We start from the raw sequence: 18,081 nt of genomic DNA on the forward strand, positions 1-18,081 counted from the left end.
CCTGGTGCTGGAGAATCAGGATTTGATTCTGTTTCTGGAGGAGGGGAGCTTACCACTGAAGTCGGTTTCTTGAAAAAGGTATCTAGAGTTGTTTATACAGCCTTTTTCTTTTTTTTCATCATAAATGGCCTTGTAGCAGCTGATGTTCTCACTAACTGCACGGTAAACCTTTGTAAACTGCTGAATGTTAGGATCTTGCTCATCAAGCTTAGCAAATCCTGCTTCAATGAGACGAAAGGCTTCAGCTAATTCTTTTGTTGTAAACTTTCTTGGCTCTGGATCTTCTGATTCTTCGTGTTCTTGTGTTTCTATCAGCTGCTTCTTTATCTCCATAAGATCTTCATTGGTTAATTCTTGTGAATGGGACTCTAGTAAGTCAATGACATCATTTTCATTGATGTCCAATTGCATTGCATTGCCACTGTCCAACCCAGCTTTTCTGACTTCAGAGATGTCTTCTGTGAAGCCACGAAAATGAAAGTCATATAAAGATGTTAGATGTCCAGCACAACCAGAATTTTAAAGGGAATTTTCTTTTATGAACTAACATTCCACAGCAGGAATAAAACGGTTAAACCAATCTTCAAATGCGGTATGACCCAGGCCCTTAAATTTGATTTCTAAATAACAGGAAGAGCTGCTTTAATAATATGGCAAAGTGCAGGTTTGTTTACATGTTAATTTGTTCCCGAATTATTAATTATCCTTATGTAGCTTTTTTTTTTTGCAATTCGATTATGTATACTTGAAGGAACACATCTTGATGAAAGGGAATAACAATTCATGAAGTAATTTGTTTAGGTATTAATTTCAAAGCATATACATCACTAGCACATCTGTGATTTCTTTGATGATATTATGCTATTATTTACAATGGCAGCATGATCAGCATGTTTATCCACTTCTTCATTTTCTGAATCATATGCATCACCCTTCATGGTGCAATGACTGCTAAGACTTTCTATAAACCTTCTTGGGTATGGTACGATTCAATAATTTCTACAAGTAATAGTAAACTGACAATTATGAACACTTTGAAGAACATGGGAAAATTACACAAAGTCAAAGAAATTATGTAGCAAAGTGTAAGGTTATGCATTTTGGGACGAAAAGATTAGCAGCAGTATACCACAGTGGTGGAACTGTACTCCAGGAGATTGACCAGGCCAGGAATTTGGGAGTGCTGGTGGACAGGGAGTTGAAGTTTAGGGGACACATTGCAAAAGTGGCTAAATCAGCTCATCAAATCACTTGGTTACTGAAGAATACCTTGACGAGCAGAGACAAGCAAGTTATTGTTCCTCTGTATCGAGCCTTGATAAGACCCCATCTTGACTACTGTGCCCAGATCCAGTGATGGCTCTTGGCTTGAAATCGTGGAGATGCTGCAACTTTCGAAATATACATACACACTGTAAGTACAGTGTATACATGTTTAGATAAAATATCAAAATTATGGTAAAAAATTTTTAAAAAAATATTGTTTATTATCGATAAAATTATACAATTTAGTATAATTCAAAATTACTTAAAAATAAAATCCATTCTCATAACCCCAATAATGTTCTAAAATAAAATCTATAACAAATGTTATATCTTTTATCGTAATGTCCAAATATTTAAAGAGACAGAGTAAACATGATAAGCACTACAAACACTCTACTACTGGCACAAACTGCATATAAGCAACAGTTGAACTGTGTGACGGACAGTGCTGCATTATGCTAATAGCTTGCATCTCACTATGACGTGCATATGCTTGCACGCATAGCAATATAACACTTTGGTAAACACAGTGCTGCTAGCGTCCTTCGCCCTCCTAAGTGCTACAAGATGGATTTTTATTATTTTTTATACAAAATAAGAGAAGTGTATAGGATTGTTGATGATAAAATTACATATTACAAGCAAATATAAATAAATTAATAAATATATTTATATATCGAGAAAAATTGGGGATGCTGCAGTTCAGCAGTGCCTATGCACGAGCCGCCCCTGCCCAGATCTGAGCGCCAGGGTTTCTTCTTGATGGGGAGGAGGTAGAGAGGATCCAGAGACGAGTGACCAAGATGATAGCAGGTCTATGGAATGAACATTATGAGAACAGGTTGAAGATTTGTGGGTTGCAGAAATTGGTTGATGGGTGGAAAAGGGGTGATATGATTGAGACATTCAAATTACTGAAGGGTTTCTATAAGATTAATTCAGAGGATATTTTTCAGAACAGGTCTGGTGGTGGGAGGACCTAGGGGCCATCCATGGAAGCTAGGCAAGAGTGTGTTTAGCAAAGGTGTTAGAAGTAGGTTTTTTATTTGGAGAGTAATGAATGAGTGGAATAAGTTACCGGAATCTGTTGTGGGTGCCATGACTGTAAATGAGTTCAAGGCAAAGTATGATAGATACTGTGTGGAAGCTGAATAGTTGTTCTTGACATGATATTTAGGGCCTCCCTCGATGAGTCTAAGGACTCTTGGAGTTGCCTGTAATAATAATAAAAAAAAAATTTTCTTGTGCAGAGATCTTTGCTCACAATCCAGATTTTACTCAATGTCTACATGTTTTAGTCTGCACAAAATGTTTGATTTCCTCACATACATTATGATTTGTCTGCACAGACAAATCTGAGTGAGTGAGTGTGTGTGTCTGTGCACTGCTGCCTATATACGAAGCCAGGTATTATAACATGGATGTCCATGTTCCTCACACACGAAGCAATCAAATAAAACGTTTTAACCTACAAACTCACCTGTTCTTTTGAGGGGCATTCAACTAAAACATGTCTTGGAGCTCTTTCATCTGCTTCTAAAGGATCCCTTTGACTTCTGTGTACTAATCTAAATGTTACAGCCTTTTTCTTATCGATAAACTTCTTTTTAGTTGGCTAAAAAAAAAAAAAAATGAACAAAATTAATACACACACACACACACACACACACACACACACACACACACACACACACACACACACACAAAAAAAAGAATAAATCTTAACACGTCTATGCTAAGCAAAATTGTCTTAAGAAATATTATGCAAGTCAAAAAGTAAGTTTTTTGTTTGTAAATTCAATAAATACAAACAACTGGTAAGTTTGCATTTGATTCCATGTGATTTAGTTTTAAATTTATAAAAGTTTAATGATTCTTATCTCCTCTTCCCCATTTAAGGATACAAATGGTTATGGCAATATAAAGAATACACAAATTATTTTAATATAAGCGTTATAAGAATGTTCCATGATTAAGTATAGTTCAGGAGTTCTGCCACTCCTAATACAAAATATTTCTTTTGACAGGTCTGACAGGATGAGTTGAATAAGGTTAACCTATTTGAAATCCTACACATACAAACATTTATGTAATGATATGAGGTACATTGTCAAGTCTTAGATCTGTGGCAAAAAAGTATGAAGGGTTAACACGTTCATTGCCAAGCTAAAAATTGGAATTTCATGTGGGGGACAATTTTTTTTTTTTTTTTATTTAGTTTAGAAACTCGATAGTGACGTCCACGCGATAATGTGTGATCGCCGCCAGGCAAGAACTCGCATCACGCAATATCGCGTGATTGGCAATGCCCGTGTTGAATGCTAAATCCATGGTTAAATGTTCACCTTGAAATTCGGTCTTCTAACACAACTGAAATGGGTGACCCTTTCAGAAAACACATGATTAGCAAAAACATTGTGGTTGCTCAAGTTAACTTGTGTCAGCTATAATTGTTAATCAAACAAAACGCTGGTCGAATGGTAGAGCCTCTGCTACTAATGACTCACAAAACGTTAAGCAAGTTTGGGCACAGTTAGTAGTTGGAAGGAGTCAATCATTCGATGCTGTTGGCACTCTTTCCCTCAATGAGTCTTTGGACTCCCTGGAGGTGTCACATAATAATAACCTTCCAACAAATCTCTCCAACAGGAGGTAAGGTGTGCTTTTCCCCTTTGTGTATTTCATGCTTATAAACTTTTTAAAAAATTACATAGTTGACAAGCAGGTCTCCTCCTCTTATCACATTAACCACTGCAAATGTTACTTTAAAAATTCTGAAGTCATGGCTGTTTTGATATTAACTATTTACCAATATAGCCATAAAACGCATATCAAATCTTGTCAAGATGTTTTTCTCCTGATAATGTCTACTTATTTAAATTTAGCATGCACACTGATTACTTTATCCAGAAGAAGAAATATGTAGAGAGAAAACTTGGTCATCAATTACTATTTTGACTAATTTTTTCCTTAAGGACTGATATGATTAGGCAGTCTGTGATGAAGAAAAAAGGATGAGCAGTATTTTGGTACTCAATATGTTTATCTATTTTAAACTATCTTTAATAAGCAAACACCATTAGTGTTATTTATGCTGACTAATAATTTTGTTTTAGGCTATTTTTCTGGAGGGAAAGTTTCGATGGGTGAACAATATTAAGGTGATGTTTTTAGTGGCTGAAAACCTATTTTATGATGATGTCTCTACCTTGTTGTGGTGTTGAGGAGGAGGGGTGGGAGACTTGCATATTCTGTGATCCTAGAAGCTATACCAACAGTAGGGCATTCCAGAAACTTACCCATGAATTAGATATAGTAGTGGTACAAGAGGCAAGATGGATAGGGGAAAGTAATTTGAAAAAGCATGATCTCTTACTACTTTATGATGAAAACTCTGAAAAACATGAACTAGGAACAGGTTTCATTATCAGGAAAAAATTATGGTCATCTGTGATTGAATATGAAGCTTTCAATGAAGAAATAAGCAAGCTAAGATTACAAGCAATATGATTCAAGATAACTTTTATAAATGTACATGCATTCACAGAAGCTGCAGAAAAGGAAATAAAAACGAATTCTATGAAAAACTGGAAATAATCCTTAAAAAATTCCACAAAAGGATATAATTATCTTATTAGATTTCAATGCAAAAACTGGAAATAAAAAAAAATTATTGGAAGCCAAAGCCTTCATGAAGAAACATATCTTCTTCTTCTACAGCTTCTCCCACTTAAGTGGGGTCACTGTTTGTTATGAGTCTCCTCCACACCTTCCTGTCTTGGGCTGTCACCACATCCAAGTTCTTCATCTTCAAGTCCTCTTCTACCAGCTCCCTCCATCTCTTTTTTGGCCGCCCACGCTTCCGCCTTCCTTGCACATCCATCTGCATGACCCTTCTTCCCACATATTCGTCCTCCCTCCTCATCACATGACCAAACCATCTCAACCTTGCCTCCTGTATTTTCGCTCCTAAGTTCGTAACTTTCACTGTTCCCCTGACATAGTCATTTCTCAGATGATCCTTTTTGGTCACACCGCACATCCACCTAAGCATTCTCATCTCTGCTACTTCCATCCTGCTGATGTTATTTTTCCTCAGGGCCACAGTTTCTATAGCATATGTCATAGCTGGCCTCACTACTGTCCTATAAATTTTGCCTTTCAGATTGATCGGCACCCTCTTATCGCATAACACCCCAGCCATCTCCCTCCAGTTCCTCCAACCTGCTCGTATCCTGCATCCCACTTCCTTCTCAGCTCCTCCATCTTCTTCCACTGTTGAACCTAAGTATCTAAAGTCTCTCACCTTCCTGATGACATTTCCTTCCAGCTCCAGATCTGTCTTCTGGCCACCGTCCACTGCGCAACACATATACTCTGTCTTACTTCTGCTCAGTCTCATACCTCTCTCTTCCAGTACTTTTCTCCATCTTTCCAGTTTAGTTTCCGCTTCTTCTCTTGAATCTACACACAGCAAGATGTCATCTGCATACAACATTGTCCAAGGTGCATCTTCTCTCACCTCCTCTGTTACCACCTCCATCACAATATTAAACAGAAACGGACTTAATGCTGACCCTTGATGCAAGCCAACTGTTACTTGAAAACTTTCTGTCTGTCCCAAACATGTCCGAACACTTGTCTTCACATTTCTGTACATTTCCCACACCAACCTGACATATTTCTCCGGCACCTTCTTCTCCCCCAGACACCTCCAGACTTCTTGCCTTGGCACTCTATCGTATGCTTTCTCCAGATCAATAAATACCAGATGTAGCTCCCTTTGTTTCTCTCGATATTTTTCCATCATCTGTCGTAACCCAAAGATAGCATCTGTTGTTGATCTACCAGGCATGAAGCCAAATTGTTCCTTTGCAATCTCCACCTCCTCCCTCAATCTACCATCAGAACCCTTTCTAGGATCTTCATTGTGTGGGACATCAACTTTATTCCTCTGTAATTTTTACAGCCTTGTGCATCCCCTTTACCCTAGTAGATGGGAACAAGAGTACTCTCCCTCCATTCCTCGGGTATATTTTTGGGGCCCACCGCTTTTCCATTCCTCATCCTCTTCATGGCCTCCGTCACTTCCATTCTACTGATGTTCTGCACCATCCCCTCAGAAGGCTGCCCATCTTCTCTGTGAGTCCTTGCATTTTCCTCATTCAAAAGTCCCTCAAAGTATATTTTCCATCTGTTTCTTATATCCACATCCCTCCATAATACTCTTCCTTCAGCATCTTTGATCTGCCTCACATGTAGGATGTCCTTAGCTGCTTTATTTCTACATTTCGCTAGTTGGTAAATTTTTCTCTGTCCTTCCTTTGTTTCTAATTGATCATACAGATCTTGATATGCCATGGCCTTCGCCTGTGCCACAACTCTCTTGGCTTCTTGCTTTCTCTCTTTGTACACCTCTCTGTCCTCTTCCACTCTTGACTCATCCCACTTCTGCTTTGCCTTCCTCTTAGCTGTCACTGCCACTTGTACATCATTATTCCACCACCAACCCTCCTTCTGCTCTCTAATCTTTCCAGATGTCTCACCAAGCACCTCGATTGCACAGCTCAGGATTACTTTTGAATTATGTTTCCACCAATCTTGTACACTTTCCAGTCCATCCGAAATCCTCTCTAACACTCTCTCCCTAAAACGATTCCTCACACTCTCCTCTTTTAAGCGAAACAACTTAATTGTCTTCATCCCATGGCAACCAGAAGTTCTTATCTTCGATCTTATTTTAAAGTCTGCACACAGCAGTCGGTGTTGTTGTGCTACTTGTTCTGTTGGAATTACTTTACAATTTGTCACAACCTTAAGATGTTTTCTTCTAGTCAAAATGTAGTCAATTTGTGAGCTGTTGTTACCACCTCCTGAAGAAACATATCAAGGAGAAAAATTAATTTGGCAGCATCTAACAATTCAATAATAAGAAGCGCTATGTTTATGAAAAAATATACACAAACATGGAAATTTCCTGATGGGATGCACATGCAACTAAACAGAGCATATCATAATCAATAAATCAATCATCTAGAATATTAGTGATCACAGAGAGGTTAAGTGTGGCAACAACCATTTTCTAACCGGTGTTATTTTTAGGGTCAAAATAAAAGTAAATATGCACACGTGAATCAACTAAGATACAACATTAACAAATTAGATAAAACAGAAGAGAGATAAAAAATATGAGATTGAATTAAAACAAAAATTGAAAAATGAGCAGCTGAAAGAGAAGAGAATGAAAACATCTGGAAGTTTATTAAGGATAACATAAAAGTAGCAGCAACAAACTCAACTGGAATTCAAAAAAAAAGTTTAATAAAGAATGTGAACTGACATTAAAAAAAAAAAAAGAAAAAAAAAAAGACAATTGATTTTGATAATCCATCTGATATTCATGCTACTCAAGAGACAGAGCAGCAAGGAAGCCAATAAAATAATCAAATAACTTCTCTTCTTGCTTTAAGCTTCAGATAGTTATGTCTCTAATACTGGCAGTCTGTCCATTTTTTTTTTTTATCTTTCTGCATTTAGTTTCCAGTCTCTTGCTAGTTTAACTATTCTTTTTAGGTCCATTCTATTAACGTTTTATTGAAGAAATCCAGAAAAGAAAAAGTTAAATAATCAAAGAAAATTCTATGTGTGTATATATATATATACAGATATATATATACAGAGTCCACACCGTTAGCCTAGTGGCTATGCGCTTCGCAACCATATACCTGGGGAAGGAGTGTCCTAGGTTTGATTCACGTCGGTGACGTGAGGAGCTGAAGGATCTTCCTCAGCCATAGCCAAGTTAGCCAGTCTTGGGCGTGGACAGCAGGGTTTTATCCACAGTTTATTCTGGGGTTTTTCATCCCGCAAAGCAGGCAAGCTGGCCTTGAGAACTCATCACTACAGGCCATAGGATACACCGGGGCATAAGGCTGACCACCTTATCCTGTAAAAACGGAGTGAGGTCCAATGATCAATGGACCCTCGACACCGCAAGGTAAAAGAGGGTATAAGGAAGATGACATGATGACATATATACAGTAATCCCCCCGACTTACGTAAATTCGCAGTTACGTAATAAATCTCGAAAATTACAACTACTAGCACGTATGAACATGTTTGTGGCTTTTGCATCTTTGACATCCATTGCAGTATGCAATGACATAATGCTAACTAGACTCAGCATTCACAGCAAATGTAACGAATAGTAACTGGCAGTGACAAGTTACCGGTAAATGCCAAGAGCAGCAGAGAGCAAGTGAGCAAAAGCCGTAACATTCAAACTGAAACCTACCAATTAGAAATAAGGACTCCGTAAACAATTCCTCCTTTCCATGACCCATCAGTAGTCCTTGCCTCGTGCAGTTAATTTAGTCACTTGTTTATCACTGTTAGTGCTCGTTGTTTATTTACCCTTAAAATGGATTCAAAATGCAAACCAAATGCACTGGTAATAAATCTAAAAAACATACGTCTGCAATTACTTTAGAAGAAAAGTTAAAAATAATTCGTATGTATGCATGACATTTTTTTATTTGAAAAGTGTTATTTCAGTTTGTTTTTATATTCTTTTATATATTTTTCATACTTTTATAGTTTATATCCGAGTAAATACTGCTGCATGATGTTTCATTTATAAAATAATACTGTGTAAATAATATACTGTACATATCTGTATATATACATACATATAATTATAATAAATATTGCAGTTTCTTACAAAGTTACACTTAGGCAATTTACAAATTCGACTTACGTAAAACTCAAGTTACGTAAAGGTTTACGGAACGCATTACTTACGTAACTCGGGGGGGGGGGGGGTTACTGTGTGTGTGTGTGTGTGTGTGTGTGTGTGTGTGTGTGTGTGTGTGTGTGTGTGTGTAAAGAGGTCCATGTATGAAAAGAGCAATAATCAACAATAGCTATTAGATGAAATAAGAAACAGAACTACAATAAACCTGCTGTCACTTCTGAACAGAAAACTTATCAAACCTGTGACCTAGAAATACCTAAACCTTAACTAGCTGAAGTAGGAAAAAAGTATAAAGCAACTCAGAAACAACAAAGCATCTGTACTGATAGAACAGTAGCTAAACTCATCAAATATGATGGTAGAGAATGAACTAGATAAATACATAAACAGGCAAATTTAATATGGGAAAAGGAAGAAATATCCTCAGATTGGAAATAATCACTAATCACATCAATATGTAAAAAAAAAATAAAATAAAATAAAATAAAATAAAAAAAAATAAAAAAATGAATATGAAAATTACAGAGGGGGGTATTGTTCCTGTTCACAAGCTATAAAATTTTATCCACTATACTAAAAACGATATCACATGCCATATGCTGAAGAAAATATGTGATTGTCGTGCAGAATTCTGAAGAAATAGGTTCACAGTTGATCAGATTTCTACACCAAGATAAATATTAGAGGGGGGAAAAAATGCAAATATAATCAGCACATCCACGTTTTATTTACAGATTTTAGAAAAGCACATAACAGCATTCATAGAGAAGGTCTTTGGAGAGTATGATGTGAACTTTAATTTAGCTTTAGAAAATGGTATCGGAGAAACTGAAAACAATAACCTAATCAGAAGAGTAAAATTAGGAGATGCAGATGACATCTGCTTAGCTGGAGAAAATGCTGAAGATATTAGAATGATATTCAGAAGCTAAACATTTCTGCTGAAAAACTAGGAATACAAATCAACCAAGATAAAACTGAATAGTTAAAAGCATGTAGAAACAGCACTCAAGTGGAAAAAATGACAGTTTACCATCAATGACCTGAAACTTAAAAATGCCACTTCCTTCAAATATCTTGATATAATAAAAATTAGTACAGAAATACAAACTATAACACATGCCTCCAACAGATCTTATCATTCACTACATCGTTATCTTCCAAAAGTGTCTCAAGTAGAGTTTATACAAGACAATCATTAGATCTATTGTTTTATATGGAGCAGAAACCTGGGACATAACATACTAAGTTCAAAAAGCTTTACAGATCTTTGAAAATAAAATCCTTAAAGTCTTTGGACCTCTAAGAAATAACAGAACATGTGAATGGAGAAGAAAACAAAATTAAGAATTATGCGAACGCCACAGATCTCCACTACTAACTGATGAAATGAGTTTGCAGAATGAGATGGACTGGACATGTGAAAAGAGTGAGTGAGGAGAAATGACTAAACAAACATTCAAGATTAAGCCAGAGGAAAGTAAATGATCTAAAGAAAGACCATTGCAACTTTGGGAGGATAACATCCAAAAGTCTTAACAGAGATTGGAATCCTGGACTGGACTGGAAACTCAAAACAGAAAAGAGTGAAAGAAGTCAGTACTTGCAGCAAAGAACATTAGAAGGTCAGTAAGCTAGAGAAAAATAATACCTATTTTGTTGCAGCAGAGGAATCCCAAAATCAAAGCATCTGCAAAAGAGCCATGAATAAGAGCAGACAAGTTGAAAGGGCATGTTTAAGCCAGATAGTAATTCTGGATTTTAGAATTATGGCCTTAATATTAACAAGTAAGGAAATTATCACAGAAATTCATCAAAAAGTACAGAATCCAATCACATTCTTGAGTAATTACACCATTCATTATACAGCAGTTGAATTTAGGGCCATATCATAGACATAAATGTTACATTTGTTTTCCTAATATTGCTATTAAAATGGTGAGACCGAAAAAAAAATTGCTGTTCATAAACATCGATTTCATTAAGCCAGGAAGGAATTATTATCAGTGATTTTTTTTTCTTTTCAAATAATTCAATTATACAGAAAAAAAGGGGGAGGAGGAGAGAATATAAATTTCATTTTAAATTGTTTTGCCAATAAAAACAGTTCACTTATGTCTGTGTAAGTTATAACTAATAGCCAAAATCCAACCAAAAGGCCGTGGGGTCGAATCCCACCGCAAGCATGAATGTTTGTAGTTGTCAGTGAAAATACTAGTGGTGGTGGTAGGCAGTAGATGGCATTGGTGTAGTTGCTATTCGTTGTAGTTGGTGGATTGAGTGGTGGAGACAGCTGTAGAGTAGGTGTCCTCCCTCATCTTTGGACTCCCTGGATGTGTCACGTAATAATAATATGCAATGTATTATTAATATTACTATTTTAAAATAAAATAAAAAATAAATAATATGCAGGTTATGTAGAAGGAATGGTGGGAAGTTAATAGACCTATGGACTCAATTTGATGGCTGGAAAAACTTATACGAGTGCCGAGGGTCTGCACTTAAATGGATTTGGAATGTGTTTAAAGAAAGCTTTTCAGAGTGTGGAAGTGAAAAGTCAGGAAGACTAAAGATATTAGAATGGATGTAGGTGAATGTGTGCACCGCCACCCATGAGATAAGTGACTATGAGAATGACCAAGAAATGCAGATTCTAGCCTCAAGTGACAAAATCGAATGGAGTGGTAAGCACAAGGTATAATAGTGGTTGGGGCTTAAGGGGGTTCTACACTTTACGTATCATACTAATACTAAGAGTATCAGAATGATTTTTGGCATTTGCTGAGTTCAACTGCTCCAAAAGTGAAAGGCATTAGTGAGAGACTTGGCTAACAGAAGATGTAGTTACAGGGACAGAATACAAGGAATATCGTATTTTTGGAGAGGAAAGAGAAAAATAGGCTAGGAGGAAGTACAGCTGATGACAACAGATGATCTACAGCTAAAAAGAGATCAGGAAAATGGTCATATGAAGGGTGTCTCATTTGAAATCTGGTGACAATATAAAATATACAGGTGTTTGCTGCTATAGACCAGGGGATGCAAGCACAACGAGTGCAGGTCAGGTAATTATTATTACTACAAAGACAGACTAAAACAAAGAAATGGAATTTATTTACCAACTAAGAGCTAATTTATTGAAATGGTATGCGATGAAGGGAAATTGAGATTTGAGAAAGTTGGATCGAGTCATAAGATCTATCCATAATCATGGTGGCCACAGTGCCTCCAACTGGGGAGAGTAATCTCGACTAAGGTGGTTGCAAAATGTGGGATTTTCAATTAAGAAGTATATGTGGAACTACAGGGTAGGTGATTATGGATTAGGTGACAACTTGAAGCAGTGCCACAGCATAAAAATCTTCAAGGAATTGAAGATTCTTATGCTGTGGCACTGCTTCAAAATTTCTCCCATTGATTGTTAAGAGTTAGCAATCAATGGAAGAAAGTGGTAATGAAGGAAGCAACATCAGACTGTATAAGGTCAGAAGGATAAAACAAGTAGGAGATGGATGAGTAGTACTGTTAAGCACAACTGCCAAAAAGAAGAAAATGTTGTGGAGAGTATATAAGTCCCAAAATAATTTGCATAGAAAAAGACAAAACAACTTATAATTGCTTATGCATTTTCCAAACAGCAACAACAAAAATTACATAATAACATTACTTTCTTGTGAGGCATGCTTATGAACAGTATTTAATGCTAATCATGCGGAAGTTATGGTTAAGAAGTTCCATCGAATTCTTTCGGTTTTGTGACCACATTTTTATTAAATGAAAAAAACCAGGAGTTTACAATATTCACTGTTCCTGTGGCATCTGCTACGTAGGCCAGATGGAGAGATCAGGAGAAATCCGAATGAGCGAACATCAAAAGGACATGCAAAAAAAGAGAGAAAATAAGTCTGGCTTGGCATTTCACACAGCTTCTACTGGTCATGATGTACTCTGGGACAGAACAAGCTTGTCCTACATTGATAAAAACTTTCACAAGAAAATTCAAAGAGGCAGCAAATATGAACAAAATTCCTACGCAATGCAACAAAAATCAAGGTTCGATTTTAAATCAAGTTTGGTCAGCATTTATCAAAAATTTACCCAGTTCAGACCTCGGACAGAGTGAAAGTGAACCACAGAATGCGACATCAAATAGCATTGTTTCCAGCTAACATGTATTAACGGTTGTATATATCTGTTATTCGGTTTTTTAATGAACTTTTTTGATGCTCATAATACCAACAAATGAACTTGGGTTTTTTTTTTTGTAATTTCTTATAGTTTGTGCTTTAAACTGTTAGTTACCCTGAAGATGTTAGTCTGACGACTAACGAAACTTGTCGGGTTTGTTTTTTAGTACTTGTTTAGTTTTAAATTGACCACATTTTTAATAAAAATGTGGTCACAAAACCGGAATAATTCGATTGAGTATTTAATGTTATTAAAATTAAATGATTAAATCAAATATTTCTTTCCTACTTTTATAATTTGCAAATGCATCGTTTAAATTAAAGGTGTAATTTAGTATGGATGAAATATCATCCATAACTGAAATCAATGAAAGGTCAGTGTCATTGTTGGTCACAAGTAAGTTTCAATCTGTTTAAAAACATTTGTTTTGCTAATCTTACAGGTATAAATAATAATACATGGAACTTAAAGGCCCTCAAGGCCCATGATCTGCAAGTATACTTGACTTTCATAACCATGACTTTAGCCCAAGGTAGCAGGATTAAGTCTTATGCTTAAATATATATTTGATGTTACAAGTATAGCAAGTAAAATTTCTGGAGTCAACTGACATGTTTGGTAATATATTATATATGCAATTTTCAAAAATACATCTAACAGCAACTAATGCAGTTTCAGAGTTCTTTTACATGAATAAGTTATTACTATACGGGCACCTCCATGGAGTTTGAAGACTCATCATGGGAGACCCAATCTATCATACATCTCCTTGAACCGACAAAGCACTCACAATTGACTCTGGCAACCCATTCCACTCATTCACAACTCTCGAAGCAAAAAATCTAGTTCTCACATCCCTACCAACCACACCTATGACCCCTTGTTCTGGTCCCCCTCTAGCCAAGTGCTGAAACATTTCCCCTGAAACAATCCTATAAAACCTTTCACTTAAATGTTTCTATCATATCCCCTCTTTTTCTCCTATCAACCAACTGCTGCAATCTACACACTCTAAATCTATCCTCATAGGGGACCTTCCACAGACCACTCACCATCTTGGTCACTTGCCTCTGAATTCTCTCCACTGCTCCCTCATCACCAAGAAACCTACGTGACCAAACCTGAGCACAGTAATCCAGATGAGAAGGTATCAAGGCCTTATAAAGAGGAATAATAACTTCCTTATCTCTACATTTTAATGTGTTCTTCAATAGCCAAGTAATCTTATGGGCTACCTTAGCAGTATGTCCTCTAAACATGAACTCTCTACCACCACCCTTGAATTTCTAGCTTCATCTATTTCCTGCAGTACAGTGATATCAATATGATACATGGCTTATAATCTATTTTTGCCCAAATGCATAACTTTACATTTCTCGACATTAAACTAACACCCATTATCTTTTGCCCATATTGATAGCCTATTTAAATCGTCCTGTAAGCTCTCCACATCACCTTGATTAATTATTACTATACCTAATTTCACATCATCAGCAAACAACTGAATATTTCCTTTCAGGTTATTTCCTATATCATTTATGTACAAATTAAACAGCAATGGTCCCAGCACTAAACCTTGTGGCACACCACTAGTCACCTGTTTTCATTTTGATTCTGCCCCTTCATATACCACTTTTTGATATCTGTCCAGCAGCCACCCTCTTTTCCACTTAACCAGTGTCATGTTCTAATTTGTGTGACAGAGTTCCATGCAGTATTCTGTCAAGTTGTTGCAATAACAACCACTGTCCAAATTACAATTTGCATAACTCCTTCAGCCACAATTTTGTGCAATCTGATAAGCTTGCCAAAGGATGCCTAATGCTGAAACTAATATTTTTGACATTGACCTATGGCTTAAGATTTCCTTGCCTCATTATGTATATTCATCTGCTGTCTTTCTTTACTGCTCCCACCCACTTATGAAAATTATTCTAACTGACTTCTTATCCTGAAGGCTTCATTTCCAGCAATACAACTATGCCAACAGTGAAGTTACTAATATTAAAATCCACTTCCTTTGCGATTTTTAATGTCCACAACTCTAATGGATTTCCTTTTTCTAAACTTCACTTCTGTGTGCCATTAACAAAAATGTGAATAGCACACAGAGCATAAAGCAGAAAGATCTCCTTTTACCTCTCTTTTCCTTGATCAGACTATTGTTTTTCTCCAGAACCAGATACTTTTGTGATAATGTTACATAAATTTTTCATGCTGGAATGAATGCCATCATTCCAACATTGAAATAAACCCACTCTGTTCGTATGATGAATTCTACTGACCAAGCTAGAAAAGAAGCTAGAGTATCTGCTGTCAGCAATTATCTAAAGCAAATCATCAGTCAGCCAACTAGAATACCTGAACCCTCTTTAATCACCCAACACTCCAGATGTTTTCTTAACCAGTTCTCCTTCCAGGTTTATTGATGGACCGACCTCTTCTCTTGGTAACCCAGATCATAATCTCATATATCTCGTCTCTAGTAGAATGACATTCACAAACTTGTATCTTTTGGCACACACAACATATAGTGGAAGGAGTTCCAAAGTCTTTTACTCTTCCTTTCCTTGATCAGACCACTGCTTTTTTCTGCATCCAGATACTTTCATGATCATATTACACAAATTTTCCATATTAGAATGAATGAATGAAAGGACATCAATGTAATCCTAGAAAAACAGCATATTGTAATTGGCTAGAAATAAAAAATCCAGACTCATTCACAGCTTACCATGATGCCTGCAATATCTGCATATAATTATGAAAGGCCAAACAAAATCCAAAATGATGTGTTGTTCTAACAGTTCATCAACTGATATGACTACTTGATTGAGTAAATATTGAAATACTTAATGTCAATTTATCTTCTGCAATTTTCATTTACAAATTGCTTTGCTAAAAACAGTGCAGTAATTCATATCTTAGTTTTCTCTGGAAAAAAAAAACAAAAAAAAAAAAACTGCTTGGAAAGAAGTCAACGGACACACCCCCCACAGGCAAGGCATATCATGCCATGTAATGAGTCAAGTGTTTGTAGACGGTATAAATTGGAGGAATATGATGCTCCCAAGTCAGTGCAACAACTGTGTTGAGGTGAAATTGCTGTGAGAAGGGAAATGACAGAGTTTGAAAGAGGCATTGTGACAGGATGCCATGTTGCAGGCCTATCTGTTCAGCAAATCGTTGACAAATTAGGCAATCCTAATTTGTCAACAGTTTCTGTAGTAGTAGTAGTAACACCTTCTTTGTTGAGTTACTGCAGAAATGACCATCGTCTCTTTCAGCAAGACAATGTGCCATGGTATAAGACTGTTGTTATTGTTGTGTGGTTTGTGGACATAAATATCACCACACTTGACTGGCCTCCACTGAGCCCTAATCTCAATTCTATTGAACATTTTGTAATGAACTGGAGCATCGGGTAAAGTCAATGGACATTGGCCCCCCATCGGTCCAGGACCTCATTACATGACTACAGAACAGTCCAAAATTCCCACCAATCGCTACTGTATGCTTGTGGAAAGTATATGGAAACTACATCTTATTAAGGTGGCCACAGATGAGAGAATCCTCAACACTTCTGTGCATGGCAGAAGGCGAATCTATTCCGATAATAGGGTAATCAGTCCGTTTCATGGGATGAGTGTTTATTATTACACGTCAAAAAATTAGCATTTCTTTTATGAACATTCTAGTTTTCAAGGTGATAACTATTTTGCTTGTATAATAGTTGGAAAATTTTATGCAATATAAAGCATGTGATTTTGCATGTTGGGGATGAATTCATACATCCCTTATTTTTTTCTCCCTGTCAACACGAAGTCTCTTCTTGGCACTCTGCCAGCTACAGTTCTCTCAACTTTGGGCAGACTATAGATCCATATATATATAAATACATATATCCTGATTGATAGTGGATTGCTTCACCTGTAACAACTGAAAGAAAAACAATTTTTAAGTAGCAGATTTTGCTATGTCAACAAGATATCAAATTAAGACTATAGCATCTACAAGGCATAAAGGAACTTGCAAAATATGTTCTTATACACATTTTTTTAAGACCAGGCAAATCAACCCATTATCATACACGACCACAACAATCTGTTATTGGCTTGAATGGCAGAGTAAATAGCATATGTACTCTCCTACTAACAGAATGTGGGTTTGAATCCTACCATAGCATTAACGTTTGTGAATATTTTTAGAAGATAAATTTGAATGTCCCAGTAAGACTGTCAACCTACCAACCTGCTTAATAGGGTTGTGAAGTGGCTTGAAAAAGTTCCATGTTTGGTCTCAAGGTTTTTTATGAGTGAGGTTCACATTAAAAGAAATAAGATGATAGTTGTTTACCAAAAATAACTATGATACGATACTCAATTCTTTCATTCAAAAACAGATTCATTATGGGAGGACAACACTAATCATTATTCACACAACTAACAACACTCTTCTACAACTTATTATAATCGCCAAAGCTCAGTTAACTAGGATGTTTTTGATCTAGCACAGTAGAGGATTTTGCATCATGCTATGCTTGTAGCATGTATGTTTTCCATAAATTGAAGTGGCACATAAGAAATGGGAATATGCATATATGCATGAGATTGAGGCAATGGGAAGCATGATTAAGTGTCACTATATCACTTTTAGGTTCAATCCATTTATGCTGAGCATCAAACAAATGTAAGATTTTTTTAAGTGTAATCAATGAAAAATAATAAATATTCTATTTGTAAGAGATGTATCCAGCAAATCAACAGGCTTTTGGAAAATTTCTCAAATGAATGGAAAAAACTGACTATGACATGAGGGTGGGTTGAAAAGTTCTCAGCCTTGACCATAGATGGCAACACTATCAGCAAAATTTA

At 36.3% G+C, this 18,081-nt stretch overlaps 1 protein-coding gene across 1 annotated transcript in view; it reads right to left on the reverse strand.

Annotated features, from left to right (window-relative positions):
• LTV1 (LTV1 ribosome biogenesis factor) overlaps positions 1 to 18,081 on the reverse strand; it is a 131,000-nt gene that overhangs the window by 98,269 nt on the left and 14,650 nt on the right. Inside the window, exon 2 of the mRNA XM_090415620.1 lies at positions 2,747 to 2,881. Within this exon, the coding sequence (XP_090271746.1) occupies positions 2,747 to 2,881 (135 nt within the window). The remainder of the gene's footprint in view (positions 1 to 2,746; positions 2,882 to 18,081) is intronic.

Source organism: Typopeltis vanoorti, chromosome 3 (assembly GCF_054136105.1).
Source record: "Typopeltis vanoorti isolate ZY-2024b chromosome 3, IOZ_Tvanoo_1.0, whole genome shotgun sequence".
Taxonomy (NCBI): Eukaryota; Metazoa; Arthropoda; class Arachnida; order Uropygi; family Thelyphonidae; genus Typopeltis; species Typopeltis vanoorti.